This window comes from Diabrotica virgifera, chromosome 5 (assembly GCF_917563875.1).
Source record: "Diabrotica virgifera virgifera chromosome 5, PGI_DIABVI_V3a".
In the NCBI taxonomy this organism is placed as follows: domain Eukaryota; kingdom Metazoa; phylum Arthropoda; class Insecta; order Coleoptera; family Chrysomelidae; genus Diabrotica; species Diabrotica virgifera.
Genome location: NC_065447.1, coordinates 216780936 through 216804754, shown reverse-complemented (window position 1 = coordinate 216804754; position 23819 = coordinate 216780936). Strand labels below are relative to the sequence as shown.

At 34.3% G+C, this 23819-nt stretch overlaps 2 protein-coding genes across 3 annotated transcripts in view; one reads left to right on the top strand and one right to left on the bottom strand.

The window, feature by feature from the left end:
* LOC126884623 (uncharacterized) overlaps positions 1-8484 on the top strand; it is a 54312-nt gene extending 45828 nt beyond the window's left edge. Inside the window, exon 6 of the mRNA XM_050650683.1 lies at positions 8213-8484. Coding sequence (XP_050506640.1) covers positions 8213-8484 — 272 coding nt within the window. The remainder of the gene's footprint in view (positions 1-8212) is intronic.
* The window catches only part of LOC126884622 (protein HGV2), a 100327-nt gene extending 76712 nt beyond the window's left edge, over positions 1-23615 (bottom strand). The window contains exon 1 of one of the 2 annotated variants that reach the window (XM_050650680.1): positions 23474-23615. The gene's annotated coding sequence lies outside the window, so the exon portion shown is untranslated. The remainder of the gene's footprint in view (positions 1-23473) is intronic. The other variant, XM_050650682.1, reaches the window with a different exon arrangement.
* Positions 23616-23819: the final 204 nt, after the last annotated feature.

The window sequence follows — 23819 nt, the reverse complement described above, 5'->3', positions numbered from 1 at the left end:
ATGCAGTAGCCTTAGAGCAGAATGGATGAAATGGAAGGAGGCGAGAGATGTGTTGTGCGACAAGGATTCCAAGGAAACTGAAAGGAAAATCCATAAAATTGCCATAAGACCAGTTATGATGTATGGCACTGAATTGACAGTCAAAAATAAGGAAGAACAAAGCATGTAGCTGACATGAAAAAGTTGTGACAAAATGAAAAAAAAATCAATATGTATATATTACCGGAGGTCTACAGGCGGAATCAACTGCCGCCGAAATGAAAGAGTATGGGTTAAGATGGTTAGTGCACGTTCAACACTGAGATGATAATCACCCAAAATAAACAATCGCTAAGTTGCAAGTTACTGGAAGGAGTAGTAGTAGAAGAGGAAGACTAAAGAAGTTAACCATTTTTTCTAGGAATACGGAATACACTAGCAAATAAGACTTGGTGGGAGACGCTTAAACAAGAAATGCGATGGGGGTTAATGTTAGATTACAGCTGCTCGAAGATAGAACCTATGGAGAAACAATAATTAATTATTAGGGAAGACTATAACTCCTTATGTGGTTAACTTAGAGGAAATGGAATTTTACATTATTAGAATTATGTCATTGATTATTATTAGTATAGTATAGTTAATCCAAAAGATGGCATAACCCAGACATCCAAAGCGAAAGTTATCCTTCAACACCAAATTGTTCTATATGGTCCACACAATGTCCAGAAAAAAGTCACACCATTTTGAGCGTCGGGTTTGGGGGGGGGGAGAGAGGGGTGAGAAATCGTTAAATTCGTAGTTTTTAAGTTTTTCGCCAATATTTCTAAAACTATGCGGTTTAGCATGAACAACCCTCTATACAAAATTATTCTACATTAAATTTGAAATAAAAAAGGCCCTATGCATAATCTTTCTAAAATGAATGGTTCCAAAGTTACGGAGGTAGTATAGTATAACTGGTCCAAAAAAAGGCCTAACCCAAACATCCAAAGTAAAAGTTTTCCTAAAACATTAAAGTGTTCTATATGGTCCACACATTGTTCAGTAAAAAGTCACACCATTTTGAGCGTCCGGTTTGGGAGGGAGATGGGTAGCGTTACCAGGTGTCCCGATTTGCGCGGGACGTCCCGATTTTCAGGGGTCTGGGGACGCATACCGATTTGTACCTGATCGGGACACTAAATGTCCCGATTTTCACCCACGAAATCCAATTTCAGGAGGACTTGCAGTGAATTTTATAAATATCTTATAAAAACAAGGCATTCCTAAAAGCGGCAAAATCGAATGAACAATATAATTTTAATGAAAAATAAATAATTTGCTAAATCTACGATTTTTTTTTGTAATTTCGTCCGATTATTATTATTATGTAGGATTAAATACAGATTCTAGAAACACCTTGTAGTCCAGTACATGAACGGGAAGATACGGCGATACCGTGTAATTTTCAGGATCAACTCCGAATTGCATGAAAACGGATTTGGACGGCTTGTGCGCCATCGGTTGCTTTTACTCGGGGGGTGACAGTCATCCCCCGATAGGTATTTGGGGGTGAAAAACCGCGCGCTTAAAATAAGTGCGGAGTTGGAAAAATTGACTAATTTTAAGCAATTTTAGTTCTATAGAATTTAACTTAGTTAATACTTTTCGAGTTATTTACGATTGAAAATGTTTATTTTTCGACAAAAAAATCATGTTTTCAGGAGATTTTCACAAATAACTCAAAAAGTATTTGATCGAAAAAAATATTCTTAGCAAAAATATAGCATAATATAAAAAAATGAAAAAAAATGTGAACTCCTAAAGTCTATAGAACCAGCAAAAGCAAAGTTGTAGCTCATGAAAAATACGTTCTTATTCGTCAAATTCCAAATCAAATATTTCAACGTGAAATAACCAAGAAATGAAGCACTTTTCGGGAAAACCAATTAAAACTTTTCTAATAAAGCTTTATGTTTATGTTTTAAAAAAGTTTCTAACATCAAAACTAAGCGATTTATACTCAAAATCAAGTTAACTCCTTTTTTTGGTCCTATTTAGCACCCCAAATGAAATTAGTCGTTACCGCTTTACAAACAATTTACTTTACTTATATATTTTTTACATGATTGAAAGGGCCTAAACGAGTCACTAATCACGGGTTTATGCAAAATATGAACAACCAATTTTAACCAATTTTTGTCTTACAGAAAACCAAAATGAATCAATATTTATAAAAGCAAAACCTACCTACTTTTTACTCCTTGAGATTTTTAATATCCCTAATACTTTTTAAATTATTTTAAAAAAAGGCATTTTCCAATATTTTAGAAAAAATTTATTTTTACTATAAATTTTTTTTTTTCAAAACTAAGCACTCCGAACCGGTAAACCTTACAGATTGTATAAACAATACACATATAAAGTAAATAGTAAAGGGGAACGATTAATTTTATTTACGGTGCTAAATTTAATAGGGGGAGATTTTCACGATTTTTTTTACCAAAAAAAGGAGCCAACTTTAATTTGAGCGTAACTCGCTTAGTTTTAAAACTACTAGAGACTTTCATATACAACAAAATTAAAGATATTTTTAAACACTTTAAAAATTTTTAATAGGTTTTGCCCGAAAATTGCTTAATTTTTTGGTTATTTCAAGTTGAAAAATTCGATTTGGAATTTGACGAATAAGAACGTATTTTCGATGAGCTACAACTTTGCTTTTACTGGTTTTATAGACTTTCTGAACATATAATTTTTTTGCTTTTTTAAAAGCTACATTTTTTCTAAAAATATTTTTTTCGATAAAATTACTCGAAAAGTATTGACTTAGTTTAAAAATTATATAGAACAAAAGTTTTTTAGAGTTAGTCATTTAATCCATTTTGGGACTTACTTTAAACGTGCGTTTTTTTACCCCCGAACAGGGGTAACTGTAACTGTCACCCCCCAAGTAAAAGCAACCAACGGCACAAGTTCAACTTTGAAGTAGACAGTAAGTAGAACCTAAAACCAGATTTTCATGCAATTGGGAGTTAACTCTGAAAATTACACTCCAATACGGTCATTGTTGTTTATTTGTCCCGATCTACAACCCTAAATCCCGATATGTTTTTGCTTATGTACCGATTAAAAACAAATCGGACCTGGCAACACTAGAGATGGGAGAGAAGCCGGTAAATTAGTAGTTTTTTTACGATTTTCGTCAATATTTCTAAAACCATGCTTTAGCGTAAACAATGTTATATACAAGAATGTTCTACATGAAATTAAAAACAAAAAATGTTCTATACATAATTGTTATAAAATCAACGGTTCCAGAGTTACGGAGGGTGAAAAGTCGAGGTTTTCGATACTTTTTATATTTTTTGGACAATATTTATGATAGATATAACTATACCAAAAACCCAGACATCCGAAGTGAAAGTTATCCTCCAACACCAAATTGTTCTATATGGTCCACATAATGTTCAGAAAAAAATCACACTATTTTGAGCGTCGGGTTTGGGGAGGGGGGGGGGGGAGAAATCGGTAAATATAAAAAGTATCGAAAACCTCCACTTTTCACCCTCCGTAACTCTGGAACCGTTGATTTTATAACAATTATGTATAGAACCTTTTTTGTTTTAAATTTTATGTAGAATATTTTTCTATAGAACATTCCTTACGCTAAAGCATAGTTTTAGAAATATTGACGAAAAACGTAAAAAACTACTAATTTACCAACTTCTCCCCCATCTCCCCCCCCCCCAAAGCGGACGCTCAAAATGGTGTGACTTTTTACTGAACAATATGTGGACCATATATAACAATTTGGTGTTGAAGGAAAACTTTTACTTTGGATGTCTGGGTTAGGCCTTTTTGTGGACCAATTATACTATACTACCCCCGTAACTTTGGAACCGTTCATTTTAGAAGGGTTATGCATAGGACTTTTTTATTTCAAATTTAATGTAGAAAAATTTTGTGTAGAAGGTTGTTCATGCTAAACCGCTTAGTTTTAGAAATATTGACGAAAAACGTAAAAAACTACGAATTTACAGATTTCTCCCCCCTCTCCCCCCCCCAAACCCGACGCTCAAAATGGTGTGGCTTTTTTCTGAACATTATGTGGACCATATAGAACAATTTGGTGTTGGAGGATAACTTTCACTTTGGATGTCTGGGTTTGGGTCTAACTATACCATACTATACAGGGTGGTGAATCGGAAAACGGGCCATAGGATACTCAATGTAAAATTCTAAACTGTTGAATTTCTGCTTCCCTAATTATGTTACATCAAAAGTCATGAGAAGTTATTTGTAGAGGATTGAAATCTGTATTAGAAACAGAAGTTACAATTGTTCTACGATTTAAACACATTCCAAAATTTTGAAAAAGTATAATGTATTTACCGCAGTAGGTATGTGTGGGCATGTTAGGCCACACGTTACTATTTAACTGACAGTGAGCACATTATTGACTGAAGAAGATATCTTTATTATTAATACTTCTCCTTAACCAAGGGTATCTTATCAACTTTATTGTGTTTTAAACAATAAGTGATAAAATAAATAAAAAAATTGACATTTCAAATTGTTAATATTATAATAAATTTTTTGTCAACAAATGCAACCTTATACACATTATGGTATTGCGTGTGGCCTAACTTTGGCGTATTACTCTGAAAAATGTATTCTATTTTTACAAAATTTTGAATAATTATTGTTCGTAGAACAATATTAACAGTTGTTTTCAATACAGATTTCAATTCTCTACAAATAGTTTCTTATGACTTTTGATGTAAAATAATTAGGGAAGCAGGAATTCAACAGTTTAGAATTTTACATTGAGTTTCCTATGGCCCGCTTTCCAATTCACCACCCGGTATGAATAATTACACCTGAAGAAATACTTGATATTCGCATTATTATATTAATAGGATTGCACTTTCGTCATTTATTTCAAAGATTGATTTTTCATGTCTTTTAAAAGACATTTTTGTATTTTTTTTTAAACTACGGTAGAAATATTTTATTTTTAAATTAAATACACATCAGTACAATTCAAAGAATATTCAAAAAAATTTAAGGCAAAATATTGAAAAACACAAGCCAACGGTGTCAAATTCTTAGGGTAAGAACAGAACAAGTGGGTCGAGGTGGAGGTGTAGGTCGAGGTGGATGCTACTAGTTAAGTCGCGGTCGATGTCGACAGCACATAGCAAGGAGGTCACCTGCGCTGCCAGTCGAGCTAGAACCACTATCAAGTGAAGTAGTTTAATGAAATTTTAATAACAAAAAGACTGTGCTTTTGCGACGTTGTGTCAGTCAAGTGATGATAGTGATGAAATGTTAGCTGTAAATAATCAGATCCTCCTTCCAGTGGCGGCCGGTCAGGGTCGGCAGTGCCGACCCACACATTTATATAGATAGATTTTTTAAATATTTGTATCTGTGAAGTAAAAAAAATCTGTCAGATAATACAGACTAAATTTTATTCATCGTTTTTAAAAGGATTTGATCAATCTGAGCGTTAAGTGATCCCTGCGCATAACAGACTTTTCAAAAAATGAATGATCCGAGCCATTCATCTGACTTTTCGGCTAGCCGTACCTAACTCATCCGTAGCACTCCGTAGCTTGACGATTTACGCGTAAAACTCAACGAAATAACAAGTCAATGAGCAAGCGAACATACATTCTCTCCGTAGGCAGGTACAGCATATTTAAATCTGCCGGTCGGTGTTTCATTTGGCATCGCCAGATCGCATCGGCAGAAATTGTCAAAAATAATCACGCCGTTTTACGTCGTTTAATTGATATTGTAATTTTTTTAAGTTGTCAGGAATTATCATTTAGTGGACATGATGGATCGAAGCATTTGTTAAAAATCAAAGTAATTATAGAGAAAATAATGAAATTGTTTTAGAAATATTTACTTTCTGATTCGAAGTGTATTCGTAATACAGAATGAACTAATACATATACCTAATCAAATAGTTACATTTTGAATAACGTTATTGAATCTGAGATTTAGAAAACCATTTGCTTTTCGCTGGAAGTAGATGAAACTTCTGATTATTATGTCATTCACAATTATCAATTATTGTTGTTCGATACGCGTTACGTGGTAATATTTATGAGAGGTTTTTAGGTTTTAGAGACGTGAGTAAAAGCAATAAGGCAGAATATATTTTTGGTGTTTTAAAGAACAGATTAAAATTTTTTGATATAAAAAATAAATTGGTAGGGCAAACTGGGGCAATCTTATGACGGCGTTGCTGTGATGTGTGGTGAATTGAATGGTCTCCAGTCAAAAGTTAAAACTACATATTGCATCACAAGCTTTATTTACTCACTATTATGCGCATATAATGAATTTAGTTTTGCATGATACGTGTAAAAAAATAAAGAATATCGTCTTTCCTTGCCAGTTTAGCTCACCTAAACGGATTACTGCTTTAGAACAAATTTGTTTCGAAAAAAAAAAGCGAACAGTTTGTCAGACGCGATGAAATTTTAAATCTCGATTAGTTTTATCTAAGCAGATTATCTCTGGTAGTTTTAGTATCTGTAACAGATTTTCGTGAACAGCTTTTGGAAGTTTTTGATTTTATTATCGAAGGCGACGATTTTGAAATTGGTGATACCTCGATCCGTGAAGCAATCGGTTTGAGAACTTTATTAAATAATTACTCTTTTAATATTCTTTTACATATTTTTAAGACATAGTTTGCCAAGATATTCATTATTGTTCAAAATCAGTCAACTGACATTATTTATTCAAAAAATAGAATACGAAAGCTGGTGCAAAATCTCAGAGATTTTCGTAATGATAGTAGTTTCCAATATATACGCAGTGACATTTTGGATTCGTTTGATATTTCCGAACCATCCCAAAAAGGACAACAACATGATGCATCTCTCGAAAAACGAGTAGGTATATCTTGAAATTTTGGATACCTACTAATATATGCAAATAGATACTCGTTTTTCGAATTTTGAAGATTTTGCAAATTTTTGACCTCTTTGACGATTCAAAATTTAAAAGTTACCTTCGCCAAAGAATTTCCAAGATATTTATTATAACAAGTTAGGTACTTAAAAATTATGCCGATCCAAATATTTTCAGAAAGTGGGATAAGTTACAAAATATGTATGTATAATTCTATGTAGTAATGTACTGCAATTCATTATAACAAACTGTTCATCAATTTTCTTATCACCACCACCACCAATTTCTGCCTCAAATAAACGGGATTTATCTTGTCTCAAAAGAATCAACACGTATTGTCGAAACACCATGAAACAAGAGAGAATGTCAAGTACATCAAATAAAAAAACAAAAAACAACAAAATCTCCTATGATGATTTAAGCCTTTTAGTTTGATGGTATACCTATATGAGGAGACAAAAAAACCTTGCCGACCCTGTCTCCAAGGCCATGAGCCGCCACTGCCTCCTTCATGTTTCAAAAATTTACTGAATTTAATTACTTTAGAAATTCAAAAATGAACTGAATACACAAAAGGGATTATATTATAAAAAGTACCAACTCAGATAGCACAGGTAATGACAACTTGGCTTCGAACGGACCAATCACAGGGAAGCATCATTATAGGCCGCGCAGTAGACATCCATGTAAAACAAACTCATTTTATTTTCAAAAGCATCGATGTAAACCTCCTGGATGGCATCGCGCTAAACCTCCACCGCGACTTACGTGCTCTGTTCTGTTTCATTTACTACAATGTGTTTGTTTTACACTTTGAAAAACTAGTTTCGAGAAAAACGCGTTTAACGCTTTGATAACTTCGTCTTCATTTTTGTCTATCAAATCGTAAAGTGATGCAAACCGGGATATGTTTTTAAATCGCGGAGTAATCTACAAAAGAGAAGTGGAACAGTTGTTGAACGTTTCTCACTAAGCTCAAGCGTGCTGGCGCTAAACCGCGGCAAATCGAGTCGAAGGTAGGAATATTCAAGATGCTGTATCTCTGGTAATTTTACTCCGATTAATCTGAAATTTCAGAGGGTATTCTTGAAGTTATGCACTTTCATTTAAAATTAAAACATTGGAAATTTCAAACCACACCCAGATTATAGATTTCCAAGTTATTTAATAGATTTTTCAAGCTTATAAAATTAAATCTATGTGAAACTATTAATATTGTCAAGTAATCTACATTTTATAGATTTTATGTATTGATAAATTAATTGATTGAAACGTTGAACAAAAATGGCAGTAATAACCTATCTATTTGTTATAGCCTCTTTTGCGCTTTTCACGTTGACTATCATCCATTTCAAGAGACTCCACAGCCGCCCCCACATGGACGAGTCCGAGGGAACGGTGGACGGAGTCGTCAGCCCCACCGGGGGCAGGGGAGTAAAAGACTTATTACCCGCCAGAGTGTTTACGACTTCTTGGTCTCTAGATTTAGGTTGGGGAGGAGTTATGTTGTGCGTTATGACTTCTGTGCTTTGGATACTGTTGTCGAAAATAATGAGGTTTAATCCTATCTCCAGCATGATAAATTAAGTAAAAAATGATCATAAACATTGGTGGAAGGGTTATAAAAATCTTGTTTTTTTATATTAAACAGTTTAATTTTGAGTTTTAATTAATTTAAAATTTCTGAAGACCTTACACATGTATTATCTTCTTTTAGGAGTTGGTAGCTTCCTTGACAATTTGCCGATATGGCTCGTAACAATTCATCTGCTGAAAAGCCAGTCAATTGACGAAGGTTTCGGAGCCACGAATATTTATTGGAATGAAAACATCGAAAACTAATCGATATCCTAAAATCATCAGGACTCGATGGTAAGGATATAAGACTCGTCTCAAACTTATATTTCCAACAAAAAGCAACAGTTCGATTCGAAAATGAACTGTCCAAAATCTTCACAGTCGAAAAAGGAGTTAGACAGGGTTGCATACTGTCACCAGCATTATTTAACATATACTCTGAAAACATCTTTAGAGAGGCCTTGGACGAACAGAAGAAGGTATTGCAGGAAATGGACAACTTATAAATAATATTAGATATGCAGACGATACAGTATTGCTGGCAGATAGTGCGCAGGGGCTCCAAAGGATCATGGATAATGTTGTAGAAGCATGTAACAAATACGGCCTAAAACTAAACTGTAAGAAGACAAAAATAATGATCATTAGTAAAAACACCAACATAAACGCCCAAATTACCGTAAACAATACACCCCTAGAGAGAGTACAGAAAATATGCTATCTCGGCTGCAACATTAAGGATACCTGGGATCATAGCTACGAAATAAGAACTCGTATTGCAAAAGCCAGAAGCTCTTTTAACAGTCTTAGGAAAATTCTGTGCAACTTGTCTTTAAGTATCAATGTACGCATAAGAATTCTTAGATGTTACATCTTTAGTGTCCTCCTCTACAGAGTTGAAAGCTGGAGCCTGACAGAAGATGCCATAAAACGGTTAGAGGCGTTTGAAATGTGGTGCTACCGACGTATGTTGAGGGTCTCATATATACACCACACAACTAATAGAACTATTCTCCAGAGCCTAAGAAAAGACAAAGAAGTGGTTAACACCGTAAAGAACAGAAAATTGGCTTACTTCGGCCACATTATGCGTAATGAAAAATACCGACTGCAACAGTTGATTCTACAAGGCAAGATTGAGGGTAGGAGAAGCCCTGGACGTAGACGTATATCCTGGCTGGCCAATCTTAGAAAGTGGACTGGTCTAACGTCAACTGATCTATTTCGAGCTGCCGTAAATAGAGTAAGATGGGTCAATGTGGTCGCCAACATCTCCAGAAGATAGGCACCTTTAGAAGAAGAAGAAGAATATTTCTTCCTACCAATTCCTCTTTTCCGTCGATGATTCCGATATTCAAGTTTTCTCTTTTTTATCATCTTCATCAAGTCACCTTCTCCTTGACCTACTATGTTGTTTAAATCCTTCCCTGAAACCGAATTGTTTCTCATTGTTTCCTTACATTTCACATTTATTATACGGAAGGACATTTAGCACGTCTACATGATTTGGGTTAAATAAATCTTATTTCATTTCTTTGGTGGCAGCAGTTTGAATGCATATGTATAGAGATTTCAACCTCTACCTGACAGAATCTACTACTTTTAATATTTTCAGGTACAGTCGGCAATGATCTGAGAATTGAAGAACTGTTCTTTCAGAGACAACGCTTGAAGCGATTATTGATATTCTTCAAAATCTATAACATGAAATTTCGATTTTAAGTTTTTGACAAATATGAGTCATTTGAGATATGGCTAAAAATGCTAAATTTAAACTTTCACATTACAAACCAATAGATACCTATAATCAGTTACGGAGATGTTGAAGAGGAAGACACACTTAATGACACAATCTGGAAGAACAAACACCTAAGACAAGACACAAAAGCAAGATTCTATAAAGCAGTAATTAGACCTATACTGGCATACACGGCGGAGACAAGACCTGACACATCTAAAATGAGACGACTACTAGAAACAACAGGGATGAAAATACTGTGACGAATACCAAGAAAAAGTCTGTTGGATAGGGAGAGAAGCGAAAACATAAGAAGATCATGCAATGTAGAAGATATAAATGGATGGGTGACAAAACGGAAACAGGAGTGGAACGAACACATTAGTAGAATGGCAGAGGATAGGATAGTACGAATAGCAGGAGATAAGTCACCAAATAGACGAATAAGTATTGGCAGACCAAGAAAAAGATGGTGCGATAATTTAAACAATTTAGGAGGCTAATATTGAAGAAAAAACAGGCTTTAAAGCCTACATACAAGAGAGAAGAAGAAGAAGCAGAGATTACAAACGATCTCGCGTCACTGGAAATGATTCCACGAAAACGGCATTGGGTGGAATTTGTCGCTGAAGTTCAATCGAAAAGAAGCAGTTATAAACATTTTAGATTGTTTGTAATGTGAAACTCATATTTCAAACTCCCTCATATTGTTTGCCATAACTTTAAAATCGAAATTCTTTATTATGGGTCTTAAAGATTAGTCTCTAAAAATGGAAAATCCATAGCGACGGTCCTTTGTAAGTGATACATTTTATTGATCTCACGAGAATCATGAATAAAAAAATAGCAAAAATCGCACGTGTATTTATTGAACAGCTCTACTGACTTCATTTACGGCAAAATGCAAAAATTGCAAATGATTTTGATTTTTGTCTATAGGACACTGATCAAAAGATGTCGATTTTCATCATCGAGTTGATACAAATTTTATTTAAAACTGACATTCAAAATCGTCGGTCTTTTCAACCGTTGCTTCTGAGAGGATGGTTCATTCTACACAACAAGTGCTAATAAACATTTTTGGTCAAAATTATCTCAACAGTATTTCTAGTTTGAAACATTTTTTTCTACGACGTACAGATTTGTGATAAATCGATGTTTTCCATTTTCCGCCCCTACGCACGAGGGGTAGTTTTAGGGGAAAGCCAGGAGAGGCAAACTTTTTTGCATCTTTTGGGTCCCAAAATCGACTTTCTAAGCAAAATTCAGCGTGTTCTTATGATTTTTAGAGGTTCAGTGGCATTTTCGTCTATGGATCGTTTACAATCTGACAAGCGAGAGCTGGCGGGTGTCACAAATGCGTGGTTGCCGTATCAAAAATTTAGTTGGGATCTGAAAATTACGTTAGTAGATATTATTTACTATGACGTGAACTCCTAGCCGACAGCAACAGAAATGAGCAATCCCTTCCACTTTTCAATTTTTCTACGCGCAACCCGCCAGCACTCACTTGTCGGATTGTACTGGACTACAAGACTTTATATAAATCTAGTTTTTGTATAACCGTTCCACCAATATTTATTATATAAAAACTATGTATATGAAATCTATTTTGTTTGAATGTTTTAGTTGCAGAACACCTCCATATTTAAGTGAAAAACAAATTATAAAATGTTCATCAGTGTATTTTAGTTCAATAAGATACCAGTCTAGCAGCTGAATTACACTGACCTCTCTTTGTGACTCCCTTAGAATGTACATAAATCTTTTATAAGTGTATCTTTTTCTCCCATTTATGAAATAGGTTTATGATAACAATGTAGTATAACCCTAGCATACTGATGCCTTACTTTTTCTGTAACCTTCATCTGAAATGAAATCGGAGACTTCCATGACCAGAGACCGAATTATCAATTATGTAGTTGTTTTCCGGGTTTGTACCGTGTTTTGATTGGACGATCAATGTGTGAGTTTATCTCAAAGACTCATTGACAAAAAATATACAATTACGCAACATTTATAAACATTACAAACAAATACTATGTATAAATACTATTAATAACAAATACTATTAATACAAATAAATATGTATATAGAATTACAATTAAATTTAACGCTTCAGAGATTGTTTAAAGGCACTTAAGGACAAGTTAAAAAGAATTGTCTCATGAGGCAACCGATTAGCATGAACAAGAAGTCTGACCAGATGAAGGTATCTTCGAGATGAACCTACACACTAGTTGTCCAAACAAGAGTCAGTCCAAATCGGAAGACTAATATAATTCTTCATCGTATGCTACTTCCTTTTTAGTAACTGTACTCGTAGATAGTACTACCAGTCTTCCTCTCTTTCCTTTACATATTTTAGCACAAGGTGTATCTGCTACTTATGTTCAAATAGTGAAGGTTTGTATATAAATATAGTAAAACAAAAAGCATAATGTACATTAAAATCATCTCATAACATCTTCCTGTGCAGTGAAAGAGGCAGAAATCCTTTAAATTTCAAGACTAACTAGACGAATATCCTAATATACACTGGCGGGCAAAAAATGTAGGTCACTAGATGAATTATTTGATGCCTCGGATTTCCTAAACCTGTTGTCCGATTTCAGTGATTTTTTTTAGTATGTTATAGCGTTATTATTTAAGAATCTTAATCTGTTAATATTGTTGCTAGACAGGTAAATGTCATTTTATACCGGGTGTAACAATCATACTGTGTTTTTCCTTAAAGTTCGGAACACTCTGTGGAATATTATAGCATAGATAAAATATTGAAATTAGAACTCAATTGTAGCCTTAGTTTTTCTTAACATTTCCTTTTTTGATTCATTTGGTTATGTTGGATAATAAAAAAGTTAGGTACTTTAACAACTAGCCATGTTCTTCATCAATACAGGGTGTTTCTAAATAAAGGCGACAAACTTTAAGGGGCGATTCTACATGAAAAAATAATGACTGTTTGCTTTATAAACATATGTCCACAAATGCCTAATTTCCGTGATACGGGATGTTGAATGTTTTCTTACCAACTGACAGTTTATTTGTTGCTCTAAAACGGATTGAGATATGCAACTGAAATTTGGTAGGTTTTAAAAGGTAGATATTGCGCATTGTTTGACATATAATTAAGAATTTTATGTTCACCATTGGCGTGCATACGGGTATAAATATTTTAGATACATCCTGTATGCACGCCAATGGTGAATATAAAATTCTTAATTGTATGTCAAACAATGCACAATAACTACCTCTTAAAACCTACCAAATTTCAGTTGCATATCTCAATCGGTTTTAGAGCAACAAATAAACCGTCAGTTTTTAAGAAAAAATTCAACATTCTGTATCACGGAAATTAAGCATTTTAAGTTTAAAGTTTGTCGCCCTTATTTAGAAACACCCTGTATTGATGAAGAACATGGCTAGTTGTTAAAGTACCTAACTTTTTTATTATTCAACATAAGCAAATGAATTAAAAAGAAAATGTTAAGAAAGACTAAGGCTACAATTGAGTTCTAATTTCAATATTTTATCTATGCTATAATATTCCAGAGTGTTCCGAACTTTAAGAAAAACACAGTATGATTGTTACACCCGGTATAAAATGACATTTACCTGTCTAGCAACAATATTAACACATTAAGATTCTTAAATAATAACGCTATAACATACTAAAAAAATCATTCAAATCGGACAACAGGTTTAGGAAATCCGAGGCATCAAATAATTCATCTAGTGACCTAAATTTTTTGCTCGCCAGTGTAGTTACTACTACTATACTAGATTCCAGTATATTCATATGCACAAAAGAAATCACACAAAAATAATATCTGAATTTCAATAAAAATGATCCATCTGATCACGTTCGTTTCTGATCACGTTGCCAAGATTCGGAATCTTGGCAACGATCCCGCTGCTCCGGCAGTCAACATGACAGAAGTCACACCCGATCAGATAGCCCATCATCTTCTAATGAACGGTAAGACGACATCAAGAAAGAACAAGGTGAGAGCTCAACGGAATATCGACGAAGAAAGAGATGTTCTAGGTACCTCTTTTTGTCTAGAGGAGATGAGAGGCGCGATCCATCAAATGAAAGATAATAAAGCGGCTGGCCTGGACGACATACGAACAGAGCAAATAAAGAACTTTGGACTAAAAACCGTAGAGTGGCTCGTAAAAATGATGAATGGCTGCATCCGTACATTACAAATCCCCAAAATCTGGAGAAAAGCTAGAGTAATAGCCCTCTTAAAACCAGGGAAGGATCCGGCGGATACAAAGAGTTTTAGACCTGTATCTCTCTTGTGCCACCTTTTCAAGGCCTTTGAAAGAATGATACTGAACCGGATCGCAGAATATGTGGAGACTAAAATTATTCCAGAACAAGCAGGATTCAGACCCGGAAAGTGCTGCTGCAGTCAAATTCTTAATCTCACCCAACATATTGAAGATGGTTTTGAACGGAAGGAAATAACAGGAGTAGCGTTCATAGACCTAACTGCCGCCTATGATACAGTTAACCATCAACGGCTACTCGCAAAACTCTACGAAACTACAAAGGACTTCCGACTAACAAGGTTAGTGAAATGTCTCCTCCAGAATAGACGCTTCTACGTAACGCTCCAGTCCAAGAACAGTCGGTGGAGGGACCAAAAAAATGGGCTACCACAGGGAAGTGTCCTCGCGCCGTTTCTATACAACATATACACCAACGACCAACCCATACACCAACAAACAAGGCAATTTATTTACGCTGATGATACAGCGGTGGCAGCTCAGGGAAGAACCTTCAATGAAGTCGAAGTGAAGCTGACAGATGCCCTGGGAGACTTAGCTCTATACTATGATAAAAACCATCTGAAACCCAATCCCACAAAAACCCAGGTATGTGCTTTCCACCTGAGAAACAAGCATGCCCGAAGGTTGCTGGAGGTGGAATGGCGTGGTCAGATGCTGGAACACAACAAGACGCCAAAATACCTTGGCGTCCGTCTGGATAGAACTCTATCTTACCGATACCACTGTCAAGATGTTAAGAAGAAAGTAAGTGCCAGAAATAATATCATCCGCAAGCTAACTAATACAAAATGGGGAGCACAACCACACACTCTCCGCACTTCTGCCTTGGCATTATGTTTTTCGGCCGCGGAGTTTGGAGCACCAGTATGGGCAAACTCTGCTCACGCAAAGAACGTCGACGTGGCTCTAAATGAAACGGTCCGTATAATATCGGGTTGCCTGAAACCGACACCTATCGAAGAGGTATACCCCATTGCTGGAATTGCTCCACCACCAATCAGGAGAAAGGTCACGTCAGAGGTAGAACGGAAAAAGCAGGAGACGGACCGAAGACACCCCTTATATGACCACCAAACTCAGCCAAGCAGACTAAGATCTCGGAAAAGCTTCCTGAAAACATCAAGATCCATCCCCGAAGCGCCAGAGACGCGCCGAATACACCTATGGCAAGCGTCAACTACTGCGACACATTTTCCTCCCTCGGAGGAAATGGCTGCTGGACACAATTTACCGTATCCGACTTGGAAAGCGCTAAACAGACTAAGAACCGGCGTTTCACGTTGTGCTAGTAACCTGAAAAAATGGGGATACCAGGAGGACGATACCTGCGACTGTGGCGCGGTTCAGACCAGCCGGCATCTACTATCATGCACAGAGATGAGAGAGACCTGCACAGAACAAGACTTAATTATAGCAAATGACAGGGCCATCTATGTGGCCAACCATTGGAAATACAGAATTTAAAGTTGTTGGTGTTCCGGACACGGAAAGTAAGTAAGTATCTGATCACGTAGTTGTATTGCTACAAATGTTCTGTAGTTGTGGTATAGATTGATAAAATACAATTTAGAACAAGTCCAAACCAACGAAAAAGGCAATCAACTGATATTAACCAATCATATCCCATTAATAGAATACAATAATTTCATTAAGCAAATAAAGCAATATATTTTATTTTAGTCAGCTGTTTAAGATGGTGCTTAAAATCGCATACCCCATGTAACAACACAGAACAAATAAAATTCCAGATGCATATTCGTGTTCAGCAACCCCAAAAACCCCACAAGTAATCTGTTTGTATTAATTTAGTGACGGAAACCCTCGAAACTCCAGAAGATGATGTGCCTCAGCAGTGACCCTGGGCACCAGGTGTTCTGGGAGAGCGGTTCTGATGACGTATTCATGTTCAACAATCCCAAAAACATCCGAGTAATCTATTTACATCAGTTGAGTGCCGAAAACTCTTGTAACTTCAGATGACGTGCCTTAGCAGTAACCTTGAGCACCAGGTACTCCGGGGATTCTGTTCTGATTATGTATTCGTATTCAGTGACCCCAGAAACTCCATGAATAATAAAATCTGGCCTCTAATATACCTATTTTGACGTGTTTATGCACTTTTGGATGCATTTTATGAACTTTAAAGTGCTATTAAACATTTCCACCAATTTTTGTATACTTAGGGCCGGTTGTTCGAACGCTAATCAACAATGATCATTATCAAATATTTCATTACTGTCACCAACTGTCAATGTCAACTTTGTTTGGGTTGCTGAAAACATAATTAATTACAATAATTATGAGATTTATTAATCGATTATGTTGATAATTGTTATGTTAATTGATTAACTAGTCTCATAATTGTAGTCATTTATGTTTTCAGCAACCCAAACAAAGTTGACATTGACAGTTGGTGAGAGTAATTAAATATTTGATAATAATCATTGTTGATTAGCGTTCGAACAACCGGCTCTTAGCAGACTTTTTTCCTGACGTCGTCATCCTGAACATAATGCAAACAGTTGTAAGTCTCTAGGTGCTGTATTTAAAAATCGATTTATTACGGTGTTTTTAGTGCTAAATGCCCTGGTCTAATAAGAACACAGAACAAATAACATAAACAACTTAAATAAAACAGATTCCACATTGTCGAGACGAAATTTCAGAACTATGATTTCTGGAGTATACAGGGTGTCCCGAAAAATAGTGCGTTCCTTTAAGGTATGGAGAGAATACACAATTTGGAACAAAAAAGTCCTATACCATTTTTTTCTAAAGTTAACCGTTTCCAAAAAAAAGTTAACATTGTTTTCCATATACCTGTATTTTAATGTTTGGAAATTTTAATAAACTGGCAACATCGTACGCACTACGGAATAATAACATAATAAGAACTCGTTTGTGATTGTGATTAACAGTATTTAAAATAATCCAACCTAATAGTAGGTAATACTTATGTATTTACTATTTGTTTACTAAAATTATTTTCTTTTGAAATGTATTGAAATACCTATTGCATAATTTTAAACGAATTGCACATCTTTTAACATAAAAACACATCTTTTAACTGAACTAGTATTATGTATTTAGTAAGGTTTAAATGGGTTGAATGCTGAGTATTGCTGAGGGCTTTAACTGAATTACATAGTTTTAATAGTTTACAGTGGAACTTAAATACACCAGATAATGTCTCAGTAATTTGTTTACTTGTGAACTGAAATAACTAAGTTGTACTTACTTGAAAATAATTATTATACCGAATAGATGTTTCAAGTAACCTTTCACAAACACTATTCATAGGTAATAACATAATAGGTAATACACTCACTATTCGAAAACATTTTCGGCATTGACACTAAACAGGATTCTTTAAAACTATCTGTTTACTATCTATCTTCTATCTTTATGGGACTGTCTATGCTTAAATTTGTCAGATTTAAATTTGCCTACCAAAATACATTGTAATTTTTTGGTCAAACGGTTGCATTTAGAAAAAAATGTTATAAGAGTTTTTTGTTCTACATGGTGCCTTCTACCTATACCTTTAAGGAACCCACTATTTTCCGGGACACTCTGTATATATTTTGCATTTAAAAATCAATTATAGTACAAAAATAATGGTAGTTACTGAACTAAGAGTAAAAATATTTTGTTCCTTTGTAAAGCCTTTACAGAAACATAAAATTGTACATTTAAAAATATATGAAGGATTTCTGACTGTTTATACTGCGCTGACCAATGTACTCTTTAATGTATACAGCTGGCCTCTAAAATTTTTGTTAAATCTGTTTTATGTTTTGTTACAATCTTTATAACATGATTATTGAGTTGTTGTAACTATTTATATTTTATAAATGACAGGGTGTTAGTTGTTGAGAAAGTTTATATTAAACTAAGTAGAAAATGAAACCGATATACAGGTAACAATACTCTTTTAGCTCAGACTGTATCAGTTCATAAATGTTTGTAGTGAAAACGATTGTTGCTGAAATGTTTCTGGAAAGTTATTTATAACTTAATTTTTTATATATTCATAAAATTCTTTTATAAACATATTTTGACGAAAAATTTCATTGAGAAATTTTACTTCAAGTTTTAGGAATATGCAGGATAAGAGCTTTAAAATAGTTATAACAAAATAGTAAAAGTAATTAACTATTTAAAATAGCTGTAAAAGTACAGCTTTTTGTTCTAAAATTTTTTGTAATTTTTTCACTAACCTTTTAAGAGGAAAATCTCGAAATTCTAGTAATAACGTAATTTCCGGAGACATTTCTACAAAAATCTAAGTTCCTGCTTACTACAACCAACTTAGCTATTTTTAGATAGATGCCCACTAAACTATTCTACCACAAATACAAACAAACAAAATCAAGTGCTGAAATGAAAAGTAACAAATAATTAAAAAAACCACATTGAAATAGCACTGGATTCAAAAATCATCCTAAATGATAATTTTGCCAAAGTCTCTGAGAAATTTTTACTTATAATGGAACTTATACTAAAAGAAGCTTGTATCGGTTTGTATACTCAATAAATATTTATTGATTGATTTCCACAAAATGCAATATTAAAGTCATAGACAGCCAATATAGACCAAGCAGTATCTATTATAAGCATATATACTTATATGTAGTCAACTTTAAATTATCCGCTAATGTTAGAGGCCTTTCATGGTTTCGGCATACCAGCCACAAGCCCTTTGACTGACTTGATGGACAGCTGACAGATGAGATTAGAGGATGAGATTATGAGGTTGGGGAAGAACACATTTTAAGATTATGATTATGAAAGTTAAATCAAGAAATATATTAAGTTAAGGTTGCCATCCGAGTTTTATTTGTGAAACAAGACCAACATATACATAATTTATTGCATAAATCTCTTCCAAGTCTACATCTGTTAACATAATTTCAACATGTACTTTGAAAAAAAAAGTCAACAATTTAAAGTTATTCTAATTATTGTTTATTAGCTCAGAAATTCAAATTATTAATGAATGCCCCTAGGCCCTCCTAATTAACGAATTTTAATTTTTCAAAATGGATTTGAAAGTTTGAAGGCCCTCCTATATGTCATAAAATTTTTAAATTTCTGAAAAATTCATGAAAAAATTTTACAAAATTTTGAATTTGAAATATTAACTTTTTCAAAAAAGTTAGATTGAAATAAATGAAAAATGGGAGGAAAATGTTGTGACATTAAGAGGGTCAACCATAATATGTCAATTTCTGTCTTAAGAATTCTTCATAAACAGCATTAAAATATGATAGTGTACATGGCAGACCAAATATATAAGGCGTTTTTGCAGTTGGACACTGCAAAGTTGATGTTATTGGAATTCAACTTTGCAGTGTCCAAATGTAAAATCTACTACTACTACTACTCCACGGCGCTACAGTCCATGATGATACCGAGCCTGATTCAACTTCTGGCCTCCAAGCAGATCAACCTTAACACTTTGACTGCCAGACTGCCACGATAGTGAAAAAAAAAAGAAGTTCCTTCCAGCTGCAAATATTTTATCCTTTATATACACATACAAGCGCGAATCAATTGTTGATTCTCGTGGCTATAGATATTGAATGTGCATCACATTATGATTCTCATGGCAATTAACCTGTTAAGTTATTGTTAACCCTTCTGACTCCCAATTCTCCCCTAATACCATTAATCCAACGAAGACGAGGTTTTCCTCAAAGTCTTCTGTCCACACGACCTGTCCATTTCCACTACCAAATCAGATTTTCCATGCATGATGAAGACTTCAGTGTTTCTTATTACTGTATTGATGTATATTTGTTGTTATATGTTATTATGTCATTTATAATTATATTGTCCTTGCATGCCATACACTAAATAAAAATAAAACTACTCCTTGTAAGAAAATATCTAAGATTCTACCCCACTGGTTTTACTAAGACTTTGTAAACTTTGATATTTGATGTTCAACTCAGCAGCTAATTGTTAAATATTTTATTTAATGTGAAAAAACACCTATACCAGCTGCTATCCTTGCCTTTATTAGGTCTTGATGAACATTTCACATACCTGGATACCAAAGTATTTGAAATTGGGTAGTGCATGCACTCATCATCATCAATAATGACATTTGTGTATGGATCTTATACCCATCTTCACTTAGTTTTCAAGGTATTTGATTTTATGTCAAACCATAAAATCATGGAACAATAATAGTTAATAAACATGTTTTTACAGGACATCTATTCCAGGCATTACTCTTGCTTCTTCTGCTGAGCATCAAGAAATAACTCATAAATGGTGATTCGCAAGACATGTTTGATCTTCCTCTTCAGATATAACTGAATGGCATTTGGATATAACTGGATAGCACTGTCTCTCAGAATGGCAATGACTTTTTTATGTGTATATGATCATTACTAATGACTAGGCATAGCCACTTGGTGGAAACTTGGAAGGAATATAAAAAACAATGTCTTATAATTGAATCAGTTGTTTGAGATACCTGACATGTCCACAAAAGCAAAGTTGTGGAAAAGTACAAAAAATATCTCTGGGTTGCCGGGTTTCTCTAGATTCAGAAAAATTTCTCAACTCTCTAGGTCCATTTATAATGTTATACACACTCGGATTTCTGTCTACAGATGTGACTCTATATGTACAATTCCAACATCGATGGCAGGCAGTAGACGGCAACTGCAAACAGCAGTTACAGTTGTTACCATGACATACATATTTACTTTGCACTATTATAGTATATTATAGTTGCTAATAATTATACAAATTAATAGTGCAAAGTAAATACGTATGTCATGCTAACAACTGTAACTGCCGTTTGCAGTTGCCGTCAATGTCTGAATCATACCTTGTATCTAAGGTTAGTAAAAATACCAAAAATAAAAACGAAAATCGATTTTTCTGGACATTTCTCTGGGGTTTCTCAAACGATTGATTCAATTATTGTTAAAGATCAGAAAGCTCAATTATTGTTAAAGATCCATACTCAGTTAAAATTAGCAATTCAAAGAATATTAGATGATAAAATTAAAAATTAAAAAGTAACTGTTAATAAAATTCAAATCATTATGATGATCAGTAATAGATGCTCAATTGACAGTTTAAGAAAAAGACTTACAAGAGTATCTTGCCAAATAGACCTACTAGTTAGTATGTTGGTTATATTTGTTTGTAGTTTGTACCATAAAAACATAAATATGACCAATGTTTGGATGTTAAAAGAGTATGTTACCTGTAATAAAAGTTATGGAACTTCCTACTGTATATAGAGTATCTAACTGAAAATAAGCAAAACTGATATACTACCTATTCAACACAATAATGATTACTTTTTACAACATAATTTGACATTTTCTAAGACCAAGTACAAATGAGCCTTAATGTCTTATATTTTGCACCTCTACAAACGTGGCCTAAATATTCCAGCTTTCTTGTTTTGATGTTCTTTAAGACCTCGCAATCCTTTTGTGACCTTCTTAACACCAGGGCCCCCGTAAGGTCTACTGGCACCTGTATGCAAAAAGGGATTTTGTGCCCCTTAAGGCATTTTGGATCATGTTTTTTTATTTATTTTTTTTTAAGGCAGGTATTGTAGGTGGTAGGTGTAGGGTAGGTGGTATAATAAGACTCATATTACCCGTATACGCGCCAATGGTGAATATTAAATTCCTAACTGAATATCAAAAAATGTGCAATAACTCTATATCTCTTAGAACCAACCAAATTTCATTTGCATATCTTAACCAGTTTTAGAGCAATGAATAAATCGTCAGTTTGTAAGAAAAATTTCAATACCACGTATCTCAAAAACGAAGTATTTATGGAAAAACATTTATAAAGCAAACTGTCATAATTTTTTCATGCAGAATTACACCGTAAAGTTTTTGCACACCTTACACATATGGTAGCGGGGGCCCTGCTTAACACTTCTGCATTTGTAATTCGTTGGATCCATGATATTTTCAAAATGCTTCTATAGCACCACATCTCAAATAATGCTTTCAACTTCTTTATATTAACCACCTTTAGTCATAGGCGTAACCAGGGGGGGTTTTGGGGGTTATAACCCCCCCCCCCATTGGGATGTACTTTGAGCTCTATACACTTAACACCATAGCCCTCAGAGACCTTCCAGTAGTTGTAACCCCCCCTTTCAGGTAGTTGTAACCCCCCCCTTAGGATCATCCTGGTTACGCCTATGCCTTTAGTGTCTAGATTTCCATTCCATACAACAGAGTCGAGAATGTGTATAGTTGTGCAATCAAACTAAGACATATTCACCTCAGAGGGTACTATTATTGAAAATGTGTACTTAATTAACAAGGTATCAATCTGTAAAAATACAGGTAGATCCTGTGTTGAAGGAAATTCACACCTTAGAATAGCACCCCGCTGAGTTGAAAATTAATGACTCTCTTAGTTCAATTGCACGGCTACAGCACCTTAAGGCTCTTATCCACAGCACCAGAGGAAGGTCTCGATTAACAACATTCATTTTTATAAATGATTGTCTTGCGATATCAATACCTGCCCTGATTTCTCTATCTTGGTCATTGTTTTCATTTACCCAGGTTCTAATAAGTACTTAAGCTATCTTAAATTGTTTGGGCACCTCATTTTAAACAATTTTTTTTTTTAATTTTAAAGGTATTGTAGGCAATTACCTACATTTTTACAATATTTTATTCAGTAATATGGTGGATGTTGGTAGGAAGTTCCATAAACAACCTGTTAGAAATTTCCCCCTTAGAAAAAAGAATGGGAACTGAAATATTAAATTAATGCAAATTGCCTTGAACAAAGCCTGAATGTTTTTGTAGAGATAAGGATAATAAATACTCGTTTTTATATGCTTATTTATCAATTACTGCTCGCTTTTTTGCATTCTGTATATTCTTGCAGTAAAGGTTACGAACAAAATGGAGTTTTATTTTATAAATTAATAAACAAACTTACCTTTAATAGTAGGAATAAAATTCAACACTTCAAATATATTAACACAGATAAAAAACAATGTGAAAAGCGGAATTTTTGCAAAATTAAGGAAGAGTACCGCTAAATCTACAGTTGCTAAGACGGCGGCAAAATTGACAGTGACAATGACAGATGACAGTGACATGAAAACCGAGTTGCTGAAATATCGAAATCGACGAATCCATACAATCGAAAATCGAATCATGACCGGAGTGACGAGGTAATTTGGGGGCATTGTTGGCTTCCCAATCTACAGTATATTCGCTAATCGTGATTATAATAATTGACGAATCCGAATTTCTTAAATTAGCCTGACTAACGCTATAAT